This window comes from Cherax quadricarinatus, chromosome 94, assembly GCF_038502225.1.
Source record: "Cherax quadricarinatus isolate ZL_2023a chromosome 94, ASM3850222v1, whole genome shotgun sequence".
NCBI classification, from domain to species: domain Eukaryota; kingdom Metazoa; phylum Arthropoda; class Malacostraca; order Decapoda; family Parastacidae; genus Cherax; species Cherax quadricarinatus.
Window position 1 is genome coordinate 10637277 of NC_091385.1, and position 26246 is coordinate 10663522.

General features: G+C 37.9%; 1 protein-coding gene across 5 annotated transcripts in view; it reads right to left on the minus strand.

Annotated features, from left to right (window-relative positions):
• LOC138851071 (bifunctional peptidase and (3S)-lysyl hydroxylase Jmjd7-like) overlaps positions 1 to 26246 on the minus strand; it is a 222380-nt gene that overhangs the window by 8593 nt on the left and 187541 nt on the right. For 4 of the 5 annotated variants that reach the window (XM_070104765.1, XM_070104764.1, XM_070104762.1 and 1 more), the window contains exons 4-6: positions 24866 to 25019; positions 21607 to 21763; positions 10458 to 10541 (exon numbers count right to left, since the gene is read on the minus strand). In XM_070104765.1, the coding sequence (XP_069960866.1) occupies positions 10458 to 10541; positions 21607 to 21763; positions 24866 to 25019 (395 nt within the window). The remainder of the gene's footprint in view (positions 1 to 10457; positions 10542 to 21606; positions 21764 to 24865; positions 25020 to 26246) is intronic. The other variant, XM_070104766.1, reaches the window with a different exon arrangement.

The following is a 26246-nucleotide window of genomic DNA, read 5'->3' on the forward strand; positions in this document are numbered from 1 at the left end:
ATTTTGTGAGACAGGGGTCCAGTGACTCTCAAGCTGGTCCTAGTGACATTAAAAGACAGAGAAGGGAGGTAACCCCAGAGAGGACTTTACCTGAAGTCCTCATGGAGAGGGATTCTCCTTCCAAACACTAACCCCAACTCCCTCTCTCCTCCTCCCTATCTTCCAGATGCCATCACCAATCTTCAATAAAGGTAAGTAAAAATGTTATTTTATATGTATTACTATACATAATTAAAAACTATAGTATTTGTTGTATGTAAAACTGTAATTAATCTCTATTAAATGTATTTTTTGTGTGAATATTTTTGGGTTTCTGGAACGGATTAATTGTATTTCCATTATTTCTTATGGGAAATATTACTTCGAATTTCAGACTTATCGAATTTAGAACTAGCTCCTGGAACGGATTAAGTTCGATTTTTGAGGTTCCACTGTATTACAATATAATAATAATAATACATATGTAATAATAATATTAATAATAATGAGAGCTTCAGAATGCCACCAACTCGGTGAACTGTTTACCTCAGTCTGGGAGTATTTCTCTCATTCTTTGCTTACATTTTTTACAGTCATTTGGCCAAATTTCATTTTTCTAAGCATGGGTCCTAAGAAAGTAAGTGTAAAGGACAGTGCTGGGAAGAAAAAGAGGCTGATTTCCCTGGAATGAAAGCATGAAATCATAGATAAACAAGCAAGATGTGCAGGTTTTGGGTTGAGGGGGAAGCGGGGGGAGCTGGCTCGTAACTCAGAGCAAAAAATGGACAGAGAGACGGCTCATATCTCAAAAAAACTCATACATTGGGACACTCATAAGTCAACGTTCCACTGTACTTAATACGTATTAGGATTTGCCATAGCTTTATACTGATTGATATGCAAAATATAGCTATGGGCTTTTCTCTTTATTATTTCAGTTCCACCCTCGTCTTCCATTTGTTAAACAGCTTGGAATGCTTGAATGTTTTTCAGACAATATTTTATCCTTCCCCATTAATACATAGTAAAATTATTCACTTTCATAATTAACCGTCGCATTTCCTGCCTCAGAATAACTTTTTTATGTATTAAATATTATTTGCTACTACGTATATCCAAACAAATAAACCTTGCCTTACCCATTTATTATTAATGACCATATGTAAAATTACTGCACTGTTATTGCTTTATTAATCTTAAGTTAGTCTTAAGCTTGCCCAAAATGTTCTGCATATAATGGGGTTTGTGGCATGTTCACCAAATTGTTACACTCCTTTGCACAAACATGTACCATGCTAAAATAAACTTGTCATTGAAGTCTTGCCCAAAATGCTCAACATAAAACATTAACTTGTGCATTAGGCCTACATTGTTCATTTACCAGTTTTTTTTTTTAACAAACCAGCCATATCCCACCAAGACAGGGTGACCTAAAAAGAAAAATGAAAGTTTCTTTTTAAATTTAGTAATGCATACAGGGGATAGGGTTACTAGCCCCTTGCTCCCATTTACTAATGTCTACTGCAATATTTTACAAATAAATGTATGTACAGTATCTGGTTCTCAGAAAATGATTAATTCTTCAAGAAAAAAAATATTCCTTCCTAAACTGATTACTAATATACATGTATGATGAAAGTAATTTAGCACTAACATTTAAGTCAGTCATATACAGTGGACCCCCGGTTAACGATATTTTTTCACTCCAGAAGTATGTTCAGGTACCAGTACTGACCGAATTTGTTCCCATAAGGAATATTGTGAAGTAGATTAGTCCATTTCAGACCCCCAAACATACACGTACAAACGCACTTACATAAATACACTTACATAATTGGTCGCATTCGGAGGTAATCGTTATGCGGGGGTCCACTGTATTAGGTTACCAGACTGAGCATTGACTTTGTGGGGAAGGATGGAATGATGCCCGGCTACTGCAGGTCAGCGCACACAGTGATGAAGTTCCCGATATGCGAAAGGAACATTGTACAGTTCATAAGTATGAGGTGTAAAGTTCAGTGAGGCAGTCTCCCAATTAGGTTTGGATTGAAGAAAGGAGGGGAGTATATAAAGGCCTTAAGAAACAAGAACAAAGTAATATCCAACTGCTTTGTTGACTTTGAGAGAGCATGTTACTTCACCCACAATGGTAAGGATGGTAGCAGTGGTCAGGTGTATATTAGCTTGCTTACTTTCATAGGATTTCTATACTGCACACAGAGTAGTAGCATTTATGGTAGACATGCAAGCATGTCAACAAGTTCATTTAGTCATCCATATAAAGCAATGTTCAAGTATGCTCTTATCATCTGTAAGTTAGGCATTTATTACTGTCCAATAAAATTCCAGTGCTACTGAGGAAGAGTATATAGATAGTTAGGCAGTAGGTTGGTAGACAGCAACCACCCAGGGAGATACTACCGTCCTGCCAAGTGCGTGTAAAACGGAAACCTGTAATTGTTTTACATGATGGTAGGATTGCTGGTGTCCATTTTTCTGTCTCACAAACACGCAAGGTTTCAGGTACGTCTTGCTACTTCTACTTACACTTAGGTCACACTACACATACATGTACAAGCGTATACACACCCTGCTGTGTTTTCTTCTATTTTCTTATTAGTTCTTGTTCTTGTTTATTTCCTCTTACCTCCATGGGGAAGTGGAACAGAATTCTTCCTCCATAAGCCATGCGTGTTGTAAGAGGCGACTAAAATGCCAGGAGCAAAGGGCTAGTAACCCCTTCTCCTGTATATATTACCAAATGTAAAAGGAGAAACTTTCGTTTTTCCTTTTGGGCCACCCTGCCTCGGTGGGATATGACCGGTGTGTTAAAAAAAAAAAAAAAAAAAAAAAAAAAAAAAAAAAAAAAACAGGATTGCTGGTATCTTTTTTCTGTCTCAAAGACATGCAAGATTTCAGGTATGTCTTGCTACTTCTTTTTACACTTAGGTCACACTACACATACATGTACAAGTATATATATATATATTTTTTTTTTTTTTTTCAACAAGTCGGCCGTCTCCCACCGAGGCAGGGTGACCCAAAAAAGAAAGAAAATCCCCAAAAAGAAAATACTTTCATCATCATTCAACACTTTCACCACACTCGCATATTATCACTGTTTTTGCAGAGGTGCTCAGAATACAACAGTCTAGAAGCATACACATATAAAGATACACAACATATCCCTCCAAACTGCCAATATCCCAAACCCCTCCTTTAAAGTGCAGGCATTGTACTTCCCATTTCCAGGACTCAAGTCCGACTATATGAAAATAACCGGTTTCCCTGAATCCCTTCACTAAATATTACCCTGCTCACACTCCAACAGATCATCAGATCCCAAGTACCATTCGTCTCCATTCACTCCTATCTAACACGCTCACGTACGCTTGCTGGAAGTCCAAGCCCCTTGCCCACAAAACCTTCTTTACCCCCTCTCTCCAACCCTTTCGAGGACGACCCCTACCCCGCCTTCCTTCCCCTATAGATTTATATGCTTTCCATGTCATTCTACTTTGATCCATTCTCTCTAAATGACCAAACCACCTCAACAACCCCTCTTCTGCCCTCTGACTAATACTTTTATTAACTCCACACCTTCTCCTAATTTCCACACTCCGAATTTTCTGCATAATATTTACACCACACATTGCCCTTAAACAGGACATCTCCACTGCCTCCAACCGTCTCCTCGCTGCTGCATTTACCACCCAAGCTTCACACCCATATAAGAGTGTTGGTACTACTATACTTTCATACATTCCCTTCTTTGCCTCCATAGATAACGTTTTTTGACTCCACATATACCTCAACGCACCACTCACCTTTTTTCCCTCATCAATTCTATGATTAACCTCATCCTTCATAAATCCATCCGCCGACACGTCAACTCCCAAGTATCTGAAAACATTCACTTCTTCCATACTCCTCCTCCCCAATTTGATATCCAATTTTTCTTTATCTAAATCATTTGACACCCTCATCACCTTACTCTTTTCTATGTTCACTTTCAACTTTCTACCTTTACACACATTCCCAAACTCATCCACTAACCTTTGCAATTTTTCTTTAGAATCTCCCATAAGCACAGTATCATCAGCAAAAAGTAACTGTGTCAATTCCCATTTTGAATTTGATTCCCCAAAATTTAATCCCACCCCTCTCCCGAACACCCTAGCATTTACTTCCTTTACAACCCCATCTATAAATATATTAAACAACCATGGTGACATTACACATCCCTGTCTAAGACCTACTTTTACCGGGAAGTAGTCTCCCTCTCTTCTACACACCCTAACCTGAGCCTCACTATCCTCATAAAAACTCTTTACAGCATTTAATAACTTACCACCTATTCCATATACAGTGGACCCCCGGTTAACGATATTTTTTCACTCCATAAGTATGTTCAGGTGCCAGTACTGACCGAATTTATTCCCATAAGGAATATTGTGAAGTAGATTAGTTCATTTCAGACCCCCAAACATACACATACAAACGCACTTACATAAATACACTTACATAACTGGTCGCATTCGGAGGTAATCGTTATGCGGGGGTCCACTGTACTTGCAACATCTGCCACATTGCTCCTCTATCCACTCTATCATATGCCTTTTCTAAATCCATAAATGCAATAAAAACTTCCCTACCTTTATCTAAATACTGTTCACATATATGCTTCAATGTAAACACTTGATCTACACATCCCCTACCCACTCTGAAACCTCCTTGCTCATCCGCAATCCTACATTCTGTCTTACCTCTAATTCTTTCAATTATAACCCTACCGTACACTTTTCCTGGTATACTCAGTAAGCTTATTCCTCTATAATTTTTACAGTCTCTTTTGTCCCCTTTCCCTTTATATAAAGGGACTATACATGCTCTCCGCCAATCCCTAGGTACCTTCCCCTCTTTCATACATTTATTAAACAAAAGTACCAACCACTCCAACACTATATCCCCCCCTGCTTTTAACATTTCTGTCATGATCCCATCAGTTCCAGCTGCTTTACCCCCTTTCATTTTACGTAATGCCTCATGTACCTCCCCCACACTTACATTCTGCTCTTCTTCACTCCTAAAAGATGGTATACCTCCCTGACCAGTGCATATATATAAACCCCCTCTGGGGTTTCTTCTATTTTCTTACTAGTTCTTGTTCTTGTTTATTTCCTGTTATCTCCATGGGGAAGTGGAACAGAATTCTTCCTCCGTAAGCCATGCGTGTCGTAAGAGGCGACTAAAATGCCAGTAGCAAGCTGCTAGTAACCTCTTCTGTATAAATTACTAAATTTAAAAAGAGAAACTTTCGTTTTTCTTTTTGGGCCACCCTGCCTTGGCGAGATACGGCCGGTTTGTTGAAAGAAAGAAATATGTGAGAGGCTCTGATCTTGTAGATGTAGATGCGGAGGAGCAGTGATGTTGAAGGTGTGGAGAGGAAAAGAGGTGAGAAGACACTATCTGGTTACTGTGAGAATCACAATGTGACTCTCCCAAACGAAATAACTTAGGTTAAAATTTGCTAATCAAAGAAGTGGAGTAGCTAAAGATGCAAGCAAAGATGACATATTAAAGAGAAGAGATATGAGGGGGAGGAATGCAAAGAGTAGACCATGTACCTTTTGTCCAAATAAACACAAGCTACAGAATACAGTAGACTCCCGGTTTACAATATTATTTCATTCCAGAAGTATGTTCAGGTGCCAGTACTGAACGAATTTGTTCCCATAAGGAATATTGTGAATTAGATTAGTCCATTTCAGACCCCCAAACATACACATACAAACGCACTTACATAAATACACTTACATAATTGGTCGCATTGGGAGCTGATCGTAAAGCGGGGGTCCACTGTATTAGTGAAATGGGGTACAACCAAAAATTTGTGAATGCAAAACATCATTGTAAGATTTGTCACGAAGGGGTTTCTAATGAATTTAAAAAAAAAATAAAAAAAACATAGGAAATCTAACTATCATTTAGTGTGCATTCTTGAAAAGAAATACATACTGGAAAACCAACATTTAGAGCTCTCTCAGATTCCCTTCCTGTACCCTCTGATAATCCAAAGGAAAACTGATATTATAAAGTACTGCACTTGTAATACAGCAGTACAAATAAGCAAAAAGTGGTTCTTTACTGGTCAGTAAATTTGATGTGTAGTGGTAAAGGCATAGTAGTGATTAGGGATTTGTGCAGAGATTCTCAACTTTTCCTCCATTATTAACCCCTTTGGCTTGATGTATTTCTCCATTTACCGCCTCACTTTCATACAAAAAAGTTATCGGCATCATAAAGGGACAGAAAAACAAGGTCAGAAAAAATAAATTATTCAGGTTTTGCACAAAAATAGCAATATACATTTCCCCTTGCCACGTAATTTTTTACCCCCAGGGGTTAAATTTACCCCTGGTTGAGAATCACTGTGGCACTGTTGTGGTGTTGGTTTGAGTTTCCTTACCAGCAAGCAGCGACCTGCTATGTATAATGTGGAAGTGTATGCCTACTAACATAACACTAAATGGATCACCCGTCACAAGACTTGCAGAGGGAAAATTCCTAGGTATCCACCTTGACAGTAGCCTCAAGTTCCAGACACATATACAACAAATTAACAAGAAAATCTCTAAGACAGTAGGCATACTATCAAAGATACGGCACTATGTTCCACAATCAGCTCTCCTGGCACTATATAATTCAATCATCTACCCTTATCTCACATATGGGATTTGTGCATGGGGATCAACAACATTAATTCACCTAAGACCACTAATAACTCAGCAAAAGGCTGCAGTCAGAATGATAAATTCCCACTCCCACCAGCATACTCCACCAATATTCAAAAGTCTCAATCTGCTCACCATAAAGAACATCCATACTTATTCATGTGCCTACTACATACATAGAACAATACATGCAAACATAAACCCTCCACTCAAACTTCTCACCAACCTCAACAGGACACACAACCATAACACAAGACACAGATGTCTTTTTGATGTACCCTGTGTCCATATCTCACTGTGTAAAAAGTCTATGCACATAAAGGGCCCCAAAATTTGGAATTCATTACCAGAAAATACTAAAGTAACCCAGTCTGAAAATCAATTTAAGACTCTTCTCAAAAGCCACTTGATCACCCTAGACTAAATATTCAATACTCAATATTTAACATTACCAATAAATCTCCCAATCACCTAAATCTTAAAACTACAAGACTAGATGACCAAGTTCATACATTGACTAATTACCACATAGTAGTATAAATACCTACCAAAAACAGTATTGCCCTACACCCTATTGTAGCATTCTCATACTGTTAACTACTTTTAGCAAATCACAATGTTATATTCCCATAATATAATTTCTGAACCTATTGCCCATTGTCGACAGGAATATAATTGAATCATGTTTCATAAAAAGCATTTTTGAAAATATGAATATATCCTTTGTTTATATAAATTAGATTCATTTATAATTAATAGAACTATTGTACAACTATGATAAATTTCTTCAGTGTTAAGTAGTCAGTAAGCCATTAAATTAAGTCTGCCCATAATGCCTAGGCCTGACAGAGGCTCTCTTTGCACTGCAACCCATTACTGTGAATACATAATCTCAATTTACTACTTGCAAAGAAATAAATAAATTTGAATTTGAAAACGTCAGTTTATATATGTTAATAGAGTACAGTGGACCCCCGACTAACGATATTACTTCAATCCAGAAGTCTGTTCAGGTACCGTTATAGACCGAATTTGTTCCCATAAGGAATACAGTGGACCCCCGGTTAACGATTTTAATCCGTGCAAGAGGGCTCATCGTTATGCGAAATAATCGTTATGCGAATGAATTTTCCCCATAAGAAATAATGGAAATAAAATTAATCCGTGCAAGACGCCCAAAAGTATGAAAAAAATTTTTTTTTACCACATGAAATGTTAATTTTAATACACACAAACTGAAAAAGGCATGCACAATTAAATGACACTTACTTTTATTGAAGATCTGGTGATGATTGATGGGATGGGAGGAGGGGAGAGAGTGTGTTAGTGTTTAGAAGGGGAATCCCCTTCCATTAGGACTTGAGGTAGTAAGTCCTTTTCTGGGGTTACTTCCCTTCTTCTTTTAATGCCACTAGGGCCAGCTTCAGAGTCACTGGACTTCTTTCGCACAAGATATCTGTCCATAGTGGCCTGTACCTCTCGTTCCTTTATGACTTGCCTAAAGTGTTTCACAACATTGTCAGTGTAATAATCACCAGCACGGCTTGCAATAGCTGTGTGAGGGTGATTTTCATCCATGAAGGTTTGCACTTCAAGCCACTTAGCACAGATTTCCTTTATCTTTGTAGTAGGCAACTTCTTCAATTTCTCTGTCCCCTCCTCTGAACCAGTTTCCCCAGGTCTGGCCTCTTGCTCTTGAAGTTGACCTATCAGCTCATCAGTGGTTAGTTCTTCATTGTCCTCCTCCACCAACTCTTCCACATCCTCCCCACTAACCTCCAACCCCAAGGACTTTCCCAATGCCACAATGGATTCCTCAACTGGCACAGGATTCTCAGGGTTAGCCTCAAACCCTTCAAAATCCCTTTTGTCTACACATTCTGGCCACAGTTTCTTCCAAGCAGAGTTCAAGGTCCTCTTAGTCACTTCCTCCCAAGCCTTACCTATAAGGTTTACACAATTGAGGATATTAAAGTGATCTCTCCAAAACTCTCTTAGAGTCAGTTGAGTTTCTGAGGTCATTACAAAGCACCTTTCAAACAGAGCTTTTGTGTACAGTTTCTTGAAGTTGGAAATAACCTGCTGGTCCATGGGCTGCAGGAGAGGAGTGGTATTAGGAGGCAAAAACTTCACCTTAATGAAGCTCATGTCCCCATAAAGTCGCTCTGCCACGTCTGTAGGATGACCAGGGGCATTGTCTAACACCAGGAGGCACTTAAGTTCTAATTTCTTTTCAGTTAGGTAATTTTTCACATTGGGGGCAAATGCATGGTGTAACCAGTTATAGAAAAATTCCCTAGTGACCCATGCCTTACTGTTTGCCCTCCACAGCACACACAAATTATCCTTGAGGACATTTTTTGCCTGAACGCTCTGGGAGTTTCAGAGTGATACACTAATAAAGGCTTCACTTTGCAATCACCAGTAGCATTGGCACACATCAACAAAGTAAGCCTGTCTTTCATAGGCTTATGTCCTGGGAGTGCCTTTTCCTCCTGAGTAATGTAGGTCCTGCTTGGCATTTTCTTCCAGAACAGGCCTGTTTCATCACAATTAAACACTTGTTCAGGTTTCAGTCCTTCAGTTTCTATGTACTCCTTGAATTCCTGCACATATTTTTCAGCCGCTTTGTGGTCCGAACTGGCAGCCTCACCATGCCTTATCACACTATGGATGCCACTACGCTTCTTAAATCTCTCAAACCAACCTTTGCTGGCCTTAAATTCACTCACATCATCACTAGTTGCAGGCATTTTTTTAATTAAATCCTCATGCAACTTCCTAGCCTTTTCACATATGATCGCTTGAGAGACGCTATCTCCTGCTATCTGTTTTTCATTTATCCACACCAATAAGAGTCTCTCAACATCTTCCATCACTTGCGATCTTTGTTTCGAAAACACAGTTGAACCTTTGGCAAGAACAGCTTCCTTGATTGTCTTTCTGGTGCCCACAATAGTAGCGATGGTTGATTGGGGTTTCTTGTACAGCTTGACTAGGTCGGCTATACGCACTCCACTTTCATACTTATCAATTATCTCTTTCTTCATCTCTATAGTAATTCTTACCCTTTGAGGTGTAGGGTTGGCACTAGAAGCTTTCTTGGGGCCCATGGTCACTTATTTTCCAGAAACAGCACCGAAAATACTGTAATAATACGAAATATTCCGAGTGTATGCTTGGATGTTACCGCGGAGGCTGGCTGGTAAACAATGGGACGGGGCGGCACATGTGAGGCTGGCTGAGGGCACATTGGACGCGTCTCGGACGAAAATCGGTAAGCGGGTTTTTAATCGGTATGCGCGGCAAAAATTTTGCGATAAAAGTAATCGTTATGCGGAAAAATCGCTATGTGATGCCATCGTTATGCGGGGGTCCACTGTATTGTGAATTAGATTAGTCCATTTCACACCCCCAAAAATACACCTACAAAAGCACTTACAAAAATACACTTACATAACTGGTCGAGTTGGGAGCTGATCGTTAGTCAGGGGTCCACTGTATTTTCTCCTTCTGTGAGCAGGAGAGACATAAGTGTCAACTCTGGTGACTCAGATGTGTTGTAATTCTAATTGTCTCTGTACATCCAAAGCACAACCTGTGAAATCTTACTGTACAAGTGTGTACAACAGGTATGAAGTGAGGATGTATCTGTGGTGGACAGTAACTGGGTCTTAGCAAGGGTATCCAGACACACTAGTTTACTGGCTTTTTATGAATCACTGACTAGGATGAGGCACATACCACTCTGTATAGAATTAAAGATGTCTTGGCTGACATGGGTTCTTCTGCTAGTGTGGTCACTCAGGTATGAATTGGATTCATATGCTGCATTGAAAAAAAATCACGTACAATGTTGTGTTTGGCAGATTTCCATAAGCAGAGAGGTTTAAGAGAGAGATTGGGGAAAACACACAATATACCCGAAATGCTCATGTACGTTAGTGGCTTTCTATGTGCTTAACAATATTTTACTGCATGTAAATTGAACATTGAATACAATGCAAAGAAATAAATTTTTTAATCTGGATTTTAATTTGAATACATGAAGAGCTAGACAGAAAAAAAAATGGCAGCACACAATGCTGAAGTAAATAGAATAGCCAGACAAAGTAAGAGTAAGATAGCAGGAAAATCCCAGAAACAATGCAGTAAACACAACTGAAAGTACCACAGAAAAAAATAGGTAAGATGAAATGTGTAGATACTTTTTTTTTTTTTTTTAACAAGTTGGCCGTCTCCCACCGAGGCAGGGTGACCCAAAAAAGAAAATCCCCAAAAAGAAAATACTTTCACCATCATTCAACACTTTCACCTCACTCACACATAATCACTGTTTTTGCAGAGGTGCTCAGAACACAACAGCTTAGAAGTATATACGTATAAAGATACACAACATATCCCTCCAAACTGCCAATATCCCGAACCCCTCCTATAGAGTGCAGGCATTGTACTTTCCATTTCCAGGACTCAAGTCCGGCTATATAAAAATAACCGATATACGTAGTAAATAATAATATTATTTTCTCCTCACGTAGAACTTTGGAATACAGGAAGGCCCCGCTTTACGGCGTTTCACTTTACGGCGTTCCGCTAATACGGACATTTCAAATTATGACCAAAACTCACTATACGGCTCCCCCCACCTGACTTTCTAATACGGTCACCGTGCCCCACCCTGTTTGTTTACATTTGGAAACTCCAAAATTTCAAATGTTTTTAAAAGTTATTTCATATTTTATATATACTCTGATAATTATACTTATGTATACCTGTACCTAAATAAACTTACATACATCGAGTCATTTAAATGTCGTATATTACGTTAATATACACATTTTCATTAATCCATCCATGATATTTTTTTCAAAATTATATAATAAACACGATGCATAACATATAAATAAGATAAATACACCCCACAGTAGAATAAATAAACATAAATGTGAGATGTGAGCAGACGACTTCCACAAGTGACGCCATAATAACAATACTCACCGAGTCTCATTAAATGTCGTATATTACGGTAATATACACATTTTCATTAATCCATCCATGATATTTTTTTCAAAATTATATAATAAACACGATGCATAACATATAAATAAGATAAATACACCCCACAGTAGAATAAATAAACATAAATGTGAGATGTGAGCAGACGACTTCCACAAGTGACGCCATAATAACAATACTCACCGAGTCTCATTAAATGTCGTATATTACGGTAATATACACATTTTCATTAATCCATCCATGATATTTTTTTCAAAATTATATAATAAACACGATGCATAACATATAAATAAGATAAATACACCCCACAGTAGAATAAATAAACAAATGTGAGATGTGAGCAGACGACTTGCACAAGTGGTGATAATAACAATACTCGCCGAGTCTCATTAAATGTCGTATATTACGGTAATATACACATTTTCATTAATCCATCCATGATATTTTTTTCAAAATTATATAATAAACACGATGCATAACATATAAATAAGATAAATACACCCCACAGTAGAATAAATAAACAAATTGAGATGTGAGCAGACGACTTGCACAAGTGGTGATAATAACAATACTCACCGAGTCTCATTAAATGTCGTATATTGCGGTAATATACACATTTTCATTAATCCAGCCATGATATTTTTTTCAAAATTATATAATAAACACGATACATAACATAAAAAGATGATAAATACACCCCACAATAGAATAAATAAACATAAATATAAGATGTGGGAGCCTGGTTTGTTTACATAACTCTGCGCCTGTTACCTCTCATGTACTCATTCTTTCTCTCTCTCATTTATTCGTTTTATCTCATTTACTTACTCCTGACCCTACATTAAGACTACAAATATTTTAAGGTAAGTAATGAGTGAACTGTATATACATTTTATCGCTCTGGGATGCTTAAATATCATAGAATAGTATGTGTGGGTGGGGTGGCCTGGTGAGGTAGCCTGGCTATTACAATACATACCACACTTGATTTCTTACAATAAATACTACTTGTCTCACCCTAGATTAAGACTATAAATATTTTAAGGTAAGTAATGAGTGCACTATGTGTGTATTGTACCTTTTTATTGTTTTTTGATGCCTGGTTCTATTGCTAACTTAATATATGTTAGTGTAAACTTGTTATCTAGTGTTTGTATGCATTTATAAGTGGAAAAAAAGGGTGTTCCACTTTACGGCGATTTCTGCTTTACGGCGGTAGCCTGGAACCTAACCTGCCGTATAAGTGGGGCCCTCCTGTACATGAAGAATAAGATAGCAAAAAAAAAAAAAAAAAAAAAAAAAAAAAAAAATGGCAGCAGGCAATGCCGAAGCAAAGTAGAATAGCCAGACAAAGAGTAAGACAGCAGGAAAATCCCAGAAACAATGCAGTAAACACAACTGAAAGTGTCACAGAAAAAAATGATAGGTTGGAGGGAGGGGGTAAAGGAGGTTTTGTGTGCGAGGGCTTGGACTTCCAGCAGGCATGCGTGAGCGTGTTTGATAGGAGTGAATGGAGACAAATGGTTTTTAATACTTGACGTGCTGTTGGAGTGTGAGCAAAGTAACATTTATGAAGGGATTCAAGGAAACCGGCAGGCCGGACTTGAGTCCTAGAGATGGGAAGTACAGTGCCTGCACTCTGAAGGAGGGGTGTTAATGTTGCAGTTTAAAAACTGTAGTGTAAAGCACCCTTCTGGCAAGACAGTGATGGAGTGAATGATGGTGAAAGTTTTTCTTTTTCAGGCCACCCTGCCTTGGTGGGAATCGGCCAGTGTGATAATAATAAAAATAAAAATCTACACATTATCCTAGGTAGTAGGTTGGTAGACAGCAACCACCCAGGGAGGTACTACCGTCCTGCCAAGTGAGTGTACAACGAAAACCTGTAATTGTTTTACATGATGGTAGGATTGCTGGTGTCTTTTGTCTGTCTCATAAACATGCAAGATTTCAGGTACGTCTTGCTACTTCTTCTTACACTTAGGTCACACTACACATACATGTACAAGCATATATATACACACACCTCTGGATATTCTTCTATTTTCTTTCTAGTTCTTGTTCTTGTTTATTTCCTCTTATCTCCATGGGGAAGTGGAACAGAATTCTTCCTCCATAAGCCATGCGTGTTGTAAGAGGCGACTAAAATACCGGGAGCACGGGGCTAGTAACCCCTTCTCCCGTATAAATTACTAAATTTAAAAGAGAAACTTTCGTTTTTCTTTTTGGGCCCCCCTGCCTTGGTGGGATACGGCCGGTGTGTTGAAAGAAAAAAGATCTACACATTATTATATAATGTGTAGATACCAGAAAAAAATGACAGGCAAGACGAAATGTGTAGATATTTATGGCATGGTATCTACACATTATATAATAATGTGTAGATACCATGCCATAAATATCTACACATTTCGTCTTACCTATCATTTTTTTCTGTGACACTTTCAGTTGTGTTTACTGCATTTCTCTAGAAAATGAAATCAAAGATATCAAAGCAACACTCGAGCGACGAGAATCCAAGATAATCAACCTCGAGAATAAGATCCAAAACCTTGAAGAGAAGATTACATCGGGAAGTGTTGACACAGAAAATACTCTAAAAGCAGCTATAGCCAGTCACACTGAGCAAATAACAACAATAAATATGAAGATTGAAGAAGCAATCAAGGACTGGAATCAGAACATGCACACTCGACTAAATGAATACCTTGATTTCCAAGACGACAAAACTGAACAAGATAAGTTGTCTGATGCAGTTATAATAAACAGTCCACACATTCCTAGTGACATAACACAAGCACAGTGCAAAGAAACTGCTATCAGGATAATACAGAACCACGTACAAGTCATCGTGCAAAACAATGAAATCAAAGAAACACGTTTGTTAGGAAAACCAGGAAGTAAACACAGTATAATGATCAGACTTCATTCATACGATAAAAGAAAGGACCTAATTAAATCAGCAATTACAATGAAAAATGGAGTGTACATAAATGAGTGTCTAACAAAAAAACGTCAAAACCTTCTGTTCAGGCTGAGAAAACTTAAACAGGAAAACAAAATACACCTGTGTTTCACGCGAGATGGGAAAATACTAGTAAGGAAAACATCAACAGGACAACAATATACCATCTCAAATGAACACGATTTCTCTACCTTCCTTAGAAAAGCTGACATTTCTGTAACAGATTAGATAAGTGCCCTTAATACATATATACGTGTGGTACATATAGTGTACGTTACTATTATATTGTGCATAATTATTTTTATTATTTTTCATCACTAGCTAATGCCAACTACCTCCAATACTCTATACTTCTTTCTTACTGCTATTAATTGCTCATAATTTTAAATTACAAGTCAAATCTTACTCCAAATTAATAAAATCTGGAATTCATTACCTGTAAATATAAAAGAAACACTACCTGTTTATAAATTCAAGTCTCTTCTCAAAGATCACTTACTCACCCAAAACCAAATAAATACTGAATAACTGAACCTTATAAATTGTATATCTTAAATGTTTCTCACAATTATATCACATAAATATTAAACCTAAAACCCAATCTAACTTTATTATTTTTTAAATACACTACCTAACAGAATACTCCATTCTACTGAATGTACAACAATGCATACAACCATATGACCTGTCTTTGTAATACTCACTTGTGCTTTATAGTAACCTGTTTACATTAATGTTTTATCACTGATTTCATCATTGCTTAGTTAATCTTAAGTTAATTTTAAGCCAGCCCGTAATGCTATGCATAGTATAAGTGGCTTTGGCATACTGCTCTTACCTGTATTTGTTGTACCTCTGTATGTGTGCTCAAATTTTTAAATAAATAAATAAATAAATAAATAAATAAATAAATAAATAAATTGTTTCTGGGATTTTCCTGCTGTCTTACTCTTACTTTGTCTGGCTATTCTACTTTGCTTCAGCATTGCCTGCTGCCATTTTCTTTTTTTTTTTTGTTATCTTACTCTTCGTGTTATCCAAAGTTCTATGTGAGGAGAAAATAATAATACGGAGATCTTTTCTTTCTTTCAACATACCAGCCATATCCCACCGAGGCGGGGTGGCCCAAAAGGAAAAACGAAAGTTCCTCCTTTTAAATTTAGTAATTTATACAGGAGAAGGAGTTACTAGCCCCTTGCTCCCGGCATTTTAGTCGCCTTTTGCAACATGCATGGCTTACAGAGGAAGAATTCTGTTCCACTTCCCCCAGAGATTTTTTTTTTTTTTAACAAGTTGGCCGTCTCCCACCGAGGCAGGGTGACCCAAAAAGAAAGAAAATCCCCAAAAAGAAAATACTTTCATCATCATTCAACTCTTTCACCTCACTCACACATAATCACTGTTTTTGCAGAGGTGCTCAGAACACAACAGTTTAGAAGCATATACGTATAAAGATACACAACATATCCCTCCAAACTGCCAATATCCCGAACCCCTCCTTTAGAGTGTAGGCATTATACTTCCCATTTCCAGGACTCAAGTCCGGCTATATAAAAATAACCGATATACGTAGTAAATAATAAAATATTACTATGGAGAGAGATACCATCCAAAGAAAAACAAAGAAGCAAAAGAGAGAAAACTGGGATCAGATACACATGACAATAAAACACCGCATACCAGTTCTTCATACAGCAGGGCCAAACATACACAAGCCTACATTCCAAACAATATTGGGAAGATTGTAATTAAGTACACAAGTTATATCATAAGACAGTACAATACCAGAGGTACTAGCAAAACCCACACTACACCACAGCATTACAAATGATAAGTTCTTCCTCTTGTCAACATTCAGGGTTAGAAAACAAATAAAAATAACTAAGTTAACTATGTAAGTGGGCTCCTTACAGAAACAAATGCAGAATTTGGAACATTTTACAGAAATGTGCAGGGAATGTTTTGGAGAGTGAAATATGGGTAGACTATTGCAATATTTATAGATGTGAGAGAGGGAATAGGTCAAAGGGAGAAGTAGGACTAAATATGAAAGACATTTTGCTGAATGGAACTGCTCAATTCATCAAATTGTACAATGGACAGTCTGGGTGTTAAGGTGGAGAGCAAAAATCTAGTAATTATGTTTGCATATGAACCACAATTAGCAATGGCTAAGAATTTCAAAGAGAAGATAAGAAAAATTACTGCCTTGAAATTTTTCAAAATCCCATATCAAATATTAGTTTCCTTGGATATTTTAATGTCTCAGATATAAAGTGGAAGACAGTAAATCAAAGTGATGTACTAGAAAAAGTTCCTGGAAACATGCTAACTAAACAGAAACAAAATAAGGAGCTGTAATAAAGTTGGTAGAATTACCGACAATATGTAAAGTAAAAGGACACAAGTGCAACTAATGTGACATTTATTGTGGCAACGTTTCGCTCTCCAGGAGCTTTATCAAGCCATTACAAACAATACATGGACACAGAGGGTATATAAAGGCTCAGAGTGAGGTGAATACTAGTGAGGTACCATTTTGATGTTCACTAGTGGTAGTAGTAGTAGTGGTAGTAGTAGTAGTAGTAGTAGTAGTAGTAGTAGTAGTAGTGGTAGTGACAAAAGTAATACAATATGGTAGAGCAATTAATTCGTACATGAGTAAAAGGATATAAAAGCCATTACTTGGGTAACATAAAAATAATTCCAGTTTATATTTGCCCAACCTATTTTTATGTTACCCAAGTAATAGCTTTTATATCCTTTTACTCATGTACGAATTAATTGCTCTACCATATCGTATTACTTTTGTCACTACCACTACTATTACTACTACCACTAGTGAACATCGAAATGGTACCTCACTAGTATTCACCTCACTCTGAGCCTTTATATACCCTCTGTGTCCATGTATTGTTTGTAATGGCTTGATAAAGCTCCTGGAGAGCGAAACGTTGCCACAATAAATGTCACATTAGTTGCACTTGTGTCCTTTTACTTTACAAAATAAGGAGCTGTTAAATTAGACACATGTGCAACTCTTGGGTATCTTTATTGAGGAAATGTTTCGCCACACAGAGGCTTCATCAGTCCATACAAAGGATAAACTTGAAGAACAGGAGGAGAATGAGGTAATCAGTCCCTCAACCTTGAGACGATGTGGTCAGTCCATCAATCTTGAATAGAATACGGCATATGATCATGTCGGAGGATCTCACCTTCAAGGACCATAACATTGTATCAATCGCATCTGCTAGAAAAATGACAGGATGGATAATGAGAACCTTCAAAACTAGGGAGGCCAAGCCCATGATGACACTCTTCAGGTCACTTGTTCTATCTAGGCTGGAATATTGCTGCACACTAACAGCACCTTTCAAGGCAGGTGAAATTGCCGACCTAGAAAATGTACAGAGAACTTTCACGGCGCGCATAACGGAGATAAAACACCTCAATTATTGGGAGCGCTTGAGGTTCCTAAACCTGTATTCCCTGGAAGGCAGGAGGGAGAGATACATGATTATATACACCTGGAAAATCCTAGAGGGACTAGTACCGAACTTGCACACGAAAATCACTCACTACGAAAGCAAAAGACTTGGCAGACGATGCACCATCCCCCCAATGAAAAGCAGGGGTGTCACTAGCACGTTAAGAGACCATACAATAAGTGTCAGGGGCCCGAGACTGTTCAACTGCCTCCCAGCACACATAAGGGGGATTACCAACAGACCCATGGCAGTCTTCAAGCTGGCACTGGACAAGCACCTAAAGTCAGTTCCGGATCAGCCGGGCTGTGGCTCGTACATTGGTTTGCGTGCAGCCAGCAGCAACAGCCTGGTTGATCAGGCTCTGATCCACCAGGAGGCCTGGTCACAGACCGGGCCACGGGGGCGTTGACCCCCGGAACTCTCTCCAGGTAAACTCCAGGTATGAGAGGAGGGACTGATTACCTCATTCTCCTCCTGTTCTTCAAGTTTATCCTTTATATGGACTGATGAAGCCACTGTGTGGCGAAACGTTTCCTCAATAAAGATTCCCAAGAGTTGCACATGTGTCTAATTTATCAATGTGTAGGGTATTTGAACCATTCATCTAAAATAAGGAGCTAATAAGGCTTTGTGAAGAGTTTGCAGTGAACTAACTGATAACAAAACCTGTCAAGAATTGCAAATATACTGGACTTGATTTTCACAAACAACAAAAAACATCAGATATAACAATCACAAATACAAAATTTTCTGATCACAACCTCAATGAAGTAGAAGTAAGTATAAATTTAGAAGAAAAACTCTAGACGTGGTGTAGGAGAAGGGATGTTCGGTAAATTTAACTTTAACAATTGGAGAATTGAATGGAACAATATAAACAGAGAACAAAAAGACACCCTGAGAAACAATCAAGAGCACCCTAAACCTTTGCCAGTGCTTGGACAAGCTTAACACAGAAGCATACAAGGTCTGTATAAATATGTACTGATGATTATACTTAAATGACAATCAAGTACAGGTACCATCCGACTTATGACTTGAGTTCGGTTCCGACAAACTGGTCGTAAGTTGAAATGAACGTAAGTCGAACCTTACTACTGAATATCAGCATCACATTTTTTAAATGAGTTTATTTTATTGTTTTATTTTGGTATTTAATTTTTTTACTTTACTTTTTATGCTGTTAGTACTGTATTTTATACTGAAAGGTTTAGGATAAACACTGTGTACAACATAGATAGTTGTTTATTTCCTAGAAATTTGGCATAGAAAACACGGTCGTAAGTCGAATGGTCGTATGTTGAGCAGGTCGTAAGTCGGATGGTAGGTGTAAAGAGAGTATAGACCATTGTACAGAAAAAGAGCTATTGAATTATGTACGTTGCAGAGATTGGTGGATGAATTTGGTAGGGTGTGCAAAAGAAGAAAATTAAAGGTGAATACAGGAAAGAGTAAGGTTATGAGGATAACAAAAAGATTAGGTGATGAAAGATTGAATATCAGATTGGAGGGAGAGAGTATGGAGGAGGTGAATGTATTCAGATATTTGGGAGTGGACGTGTCAGCGGATGGGTCTATGAAAGATGAGGTGAATCATAGAATTGATGAGGGGAAAAGAGTGAGTGGTGCACTTAGGAGTCTGTGGAGACAAAGAACTTTGTCCTTGGAGGCAAAGAGGGGAATGTATGAGAGTATAGTTTTACCAACACTCTTATATGGGTGTGAAGCATGGGTGATGAATGTTGCAGCGAGGAGAAGGCTGGAGGCAGTGGAGATGTCATGTCTGAGGGCAATGTGTGGTGTGAATATAATGCAGAGGATTCGTAGTTTGGAAGTTAGGAGGAGGTGTGGGATTACCAAAACTGTTGTCCAGAGGGCTGAGGAAGGGTTGTTGAGGTGGTTCGGACATGTAGAGAGAATGGAGCGAAACAGAATGACTTCAAGAGTGTATCAGTCTGTAGTGGAAGGAAGGTGGGGTAGGGGTCGGCCTAGGAAAGGTTGGAGAGAGGGGGTAAAGGAGGTTTTGTGTGCGAGGGGCTTGGACTTCCAGCAGGCATGCGTGAGCGTGTTTGATAGGAGTGAATGGAGACAAATGGTTTTTAATACTTGACGTGCTGTTGGAGTGTGAGCAAAGTAACATTTATGAAGGGGTTCAGGGAAACCAGCAGGCCGGACTTGAGTCCTGGAGATGGGAAGTACAGTGCCTGCACTCTGAAGGAGGGGTGTTAATGTTGCAGTTTAAAAACTGTAGTGTAAAGCACCCTTCTGGCAAGACAGTGATGGAGTGAATGATGGTGAAAGTTTTTCTTTTTCGGGCCACCCTGCCTTGGTGGGAATCGGCCAGTGTGATAATAAAAATAATAAATCAAAACAAAATGTTGTCACGATGAAGGAAAGACAATTTTTGTCAAAAGATTGCTCTGATAGAGCAGAAAATTACATAATTGCAATAGATGAAAGCAACGAAGAAGGCACAAAAAGGTATCCAGGATATTGCAAGAAACCCCCAAACATTCTGCACATGCAGAAGTCAAAAACTATCTGTGGAACTGGACCATTAGTCACAGGAGATTTATATCCTAATGATGAAAATGAAATGAGCAAAAATTTAAAAGATAAGTATGAATAAATATTTAATAAACAATGGAGGATGCACTTTTTTACCAACTCTGCATGCAGGTTGTATATATGACATAAGCTCACACCTAGACCAAATTCATGAACTTCCTTATTTACAAAAAAGTGCAAAATATCATTAGAATGAACATTCAATAGGTATGAAGAAAGAACCTAGATCTAAATGAAACCCTAGAACCCTTATAAAATGAAGACAGCTCCTCTGCATGAAGTAGAGCTCTGGCAAAAAATTGCAGACTAGTAACTCTAACATTGCCTAAGTCTTTGAAAGGCCAATTTTTTAACACACAGGCCATCACCCACTGAGGTAGGGTGATCCAGAAAAGAGGAAATGCCTTTACAGTCACTCATTCAATCACTGTCCTGCAGGGAGAGTAGACATCACAGTTCAGATGACCCTCTGTACTACAACATCCCCACCTGTTCTTCAGGTTACAGGCACTGTACTTTCCACTTCCAGGGCTTAAGTCTGGCTAACTGGTTTCCCCTGAATCCCCTCAAAAATGTTACTTTCCGCAGAATTCTATATACTGCACATTTAAATACAGTAATATGGTAATTAAACAAAGAAATATTTTAATTCTGAAAGGAAGAACTTTTGACTCACGAAATCGTAATGACATGATTGCAAACAAACCATACCGCGGGTTCAAACCCCACCCGTGGTATGGTTTGAAGAACTTTTATAGAGTAAGCAATGCCTACCTTGCTTCTCAGGAATACAAGTTGCTGGTTAAAGATAAGGAAAAGATAAGTGATCAGTAGACATACAATCAACACTCACTTGATGAAACAGCCCGTTGGTCACCCATCCAGAAATTCACAGCATCAGGAGGTTGACCAAGCGCTTGAGTGAACCATGGTATATCTGGAGCTGCATCAGCAAGAAGCTCTGTGAACTCTGTGGTAAAATTGGAGTTTTGTTTCTGCACATAAAACACCTGCAAGCACAAGGTGAAAACACTGAGAAACACTATAAACAATTTATATATCAAAATTTGACTTCATTAATTTATTATCTTGCAATTCAAAGGGTTATTTCCATTGTGATCTCTGTATACTTCTGGACAGAACTATTAAGTGATGGTGAATGTGTTTGCTTCTTTGGGTTGCCCTCTATTAGTAGGATACAGCTTATATGGTAAAAAAAAAAAATCTTGATAACAATCACACATCAGAGGAACATTTGCATTAATCAAACAATTGTATGACTCAATAAAATGTAATGACACAATTGTAAACATTGCATAGCAATGTTTACAATTGTGTGATCATCCACATTGTTGTCATAGTGGAACCCATCCTAACCTTCCTATGGTGCACAGAAATATACGTAGTTGGATGAATCTTATTAGGCTGGCATGGTTCAGTGGATAACACACTGGCCTAATAGTTTCAAGACTGCCTTGCCATGGGTTTCAGCCCTCCTAGGTGACATACTACTATATAAAAAGCCACTTGTTAGGCAGAGCATTTTGGGAAAATTAGGTCAGTTTTGTCCCAGGATGCAGCCCACACCAGTTGACTAGCACCCAGATACCCATTTTACTGATGGGGAACATAGACAACCGGTGTAAAGGGAACACGCCCAATGTTTCTACCCTTGCTGGGAATCGAACCTGGACTCTCACTGTGTGAAACGAGAGCTTTAGCCACCAGGCCATGGGGCACCCTGGCCTGGTGTATGAAACAAACAAATCCTTGAAAAAATGAGGTCGTCTGTAAAAAATTCCAGCAAGGAGGTTTATTATTATACTTATAGGTAAGCAGTAAAACTGTAAGGGTCATATACAGTGCCAGTAGGTTATCATGTCTGATCAAAGAAAGAAGATGGTAGCTTTAATTTCTTGTATGAAGAGTTTTTCACCAGCTTCAAAGCAGCTGTCCTTGAAGAGAATGAAAAAACTTCCAAGCAATGCAGTCCATTTCAGGGATATTCACAAATACATAACCTGCACATAAGAGAGGGAAGCTTACAACGACGTTTCAGTCTGACTTGAACCATTTATAAAGTGACTTTGTAAATGGTCCAAGTCGGACTGAAATGTCATGGTAAGCTCCCCTCTCCTATGTGCGGGTATTGTGACTCTTTGTTATTCAGGGATATTCACTGAAACCAACATTTTCTCATCGGAAATAAGCAGATGAATTCTTGGCTATTTCACTAGCATCCTTTCATACTATTCAATAGACACAAGACATTGCCTATTCATGTTAGACCCACCAGCTGGACACGTATTGGATGAGTGATGAATTATTTCCATTAATCTGAGCTCAATTTCAAGCTATTTTCTATCCTCATACCGATCAAAATATCTCCATTTCTGTAACATATCTTCCAGTCTATCAAATAAGACCAACCATCAAATGCAAGCATAAAAACCATACAAATACAAAAGTTTATTTCTTTGCAAAGGTTACAATGTGTGTTTACATTTCATAATTTGATTGGTACAAAGAAAGCCATTATCATGCTGAGGCATTTTGGGCAGATTTAATTAACCTAATACTTAAGTCTAGACAGGTAAAGAGTGGTAATTTACATATATTCACATTTTAATCTATTATTAATATGAGATAGCACATTTTATGATGCAAACATACATTTTTAGGTTTGTAATAATGGTTTAATAGATTTTTTTTTTTTAACAAGTCGGCCATCTCCCACTGAGGCAAGGCGACCCAAAAAGAAAGAAAATCCCTAAAAAGAAAATACTTTCATCATCATTCAACACTTTCACCTCACTCTCACATAATCACTGATACGGGATAAAAAAAATATTTGGGAGAGTTGCTTCAAATTTGGTTACAGATTAGCATAGTGTGGGTATGGTTATTATTAAGAGATGAGATTATTTTTAAGTATAATCCTACACTGATTTGTGTGCAGGGGACCTCTTGCTGGCTTAGGCAAAGAGAACCAGATCTTCGGGCCCTTTATGTGCATTGCATTTTTGCAGAGTGAAATGGACATAAGGGATGTCAAAAAGTGTTAAGTGCCTCATGTTATGTCTGTGTTTTGTTGTAGCTGTCTAGGAGAAGTCTGAGTGGAGGATTTATATTAGAGTTTAATATTCTGTATATATAGTAGGCACAATAATAAGTGTGTATATTTTTTATATTAGGTAAGTTCATGCTTTTGAAGAGTGGTGGGGTGTGTTGTCTGGCACTGGAGTTTGTGATCATTCCCACTGCAACTTTTTGTTGGGTTATTAAAGGTTTAAGATAGTTGGCAGTGGTAGATCCCCAAGCACAAATACCATAGGTGAGGTAAGGGTATATTAATGAGCGATACAAGGTAAGGAGCGCCATTTGGGATACATAGTATCGTACCTTGGAAAGGATGCCTACAGTTTTGGAAACTTCCTTAGTTATATGATGGATGTGGGTCTGGTGGAGACCTAGAAATTTGCCCTCAGTGTGTCTTGTAAAGGGTGAACCATTTATCAATATGTTTAGTTGGATATTTAATGCTCTGTTTCCAAAAAGCATGAAGTTGGTTTTGTCTATATTGAGAGTGAGTTTGTTGATAGTCATTCAATTTGATATTTTTAGAAGCTCGCTGTTTACAGTGTCACTAAGTATAGCTGGATTTGGATGGGAGAAAATATAAGTGGTGTCATCTGCATCATGCATTTGGGAGGTCAATGATGTAAATAAGAAAGAGTAGAGAACCTAGGATACTTTCCTGTGGCACTCCAACAGTTACAGAATGAGTAGTGGAGGTCATATGAAAATACACTTCAAAGTTGCCATTTTAAACCAGAAAAACTGTTGTAGCTTTTTTCTCATTAATCACTGCATGCTACAAGATTATTTTTTTATATGGCGCACACTTACTGCATACAGCGACTCTTTCATATCTAGGCCCAAATTTACAGCTCACAGCTTATCTGAGTGAGCTGAGCTCATGGTGTGGTAATACGGAATGGACATTGGCATCAAAACCATAGAACATTGGCACAGACACTGAAAGAGTTAATGAAAAGCCTTTTAAGTTAAGCAAGACACAATAAGTAAATAAATTATAAGAAAGTTCATACCCCTGGGTAGTTTTTGGGATCCTCCATTATATCAAGGAAAGTGCTGAACTTCATAGAGCGCTCTTCTGGCATGGCAAAATATCCATTGTAGGGAGCGTCGGCATAACCATTAGGAGTGACAGCAACACTCACACTCTTACTGCCAATTTGTTCTCTTTGAAAATAAAAAAAACACACCAGATAAGTACAAGCAAAATCTATGTACATAGGTAGTACAAACATAAACACGAATTATAAGAGTAATGACAATAATAATAATCAAGATAATAATAATAATGCTAAATATAAATAAATAATAAGATTGTGACCAGTTATTATCAGTGTGGCTAATGCCTCTTATCTTAGGCTACATAATAAATATTTACACATATACTGACTTTTGCTCTCTTTTTGTGGTTGACAAAATGACAATCAGCATTTCTAAACATTAAGAGAAAGTCTCTGGCTACACAGCTGCTTTATGAAGTCTGAAGTCCCATACACAGCTGAAACCTCATCTCAATGTATTTTACAACTGTTGACTGTATCTTTATCTTCTAAAAAAAAATTACATGTGTAAATAATTTACATGAGAAGTTGCACCATAGAAAAGAATGTCACCATGGCCAAAATCCTGGTGAGTGAATGACTCGATTCCTTAACCCTTTCACTGTCGAGACCCTTTCTCACAAGCTTGCTCCCAGTGTTGAAGAATTTAAAAAACAAATTATTTTTTCTTATGAAATAATAGAGATTTTTTTCACGATGGTAATGACACTGAAAGTATGAAATTTGATGGAAAACTTATGGAATTATGATCTTGTGAAGTTAGCGGTCTTGGCGATATTTACACATCAGCACTTTAGCCCATTTTAAGCCCTATTTTCAGCCAATTCCATTCTTCTAGTCGACCAAACTCATAGCTATTTTGCTAGAATTCCATTTCTTCTATCCATTGTGTACAAGAAACTGCCTATTTACTGATTTCAACTACCCAATAAGGTGATCAGAAATTGGTAATTTGGCCAAATTCATACACAATTCAAGTAAGGCTAATTTCAAAATAGGGTCCAGAATAAACAAGACAGACATTCCTGGCACCAAAATAACATTTTCTCTGTTCATTAGTCATGTCTCCAGCACCTCTTATATTATGCTTGCTTTCCATTTTGAATTTTTATTCACACAAAAAATAGAAGATTTACTGTTATACAGACTACTGCAGTGATGTAAAATTGGTATAAATAACATCAGCACATTTGTGAAAGCACATTAGACCCACCTGTTGACGTGTACTGGATGCATGACGTAATTTGTTTACTCTCGAACATCAGCAAAAATCGAACATTTACATTACTTTGAGCTCAATTTTGAGGTACTTTTAGTCTGAAAACCATTCAAA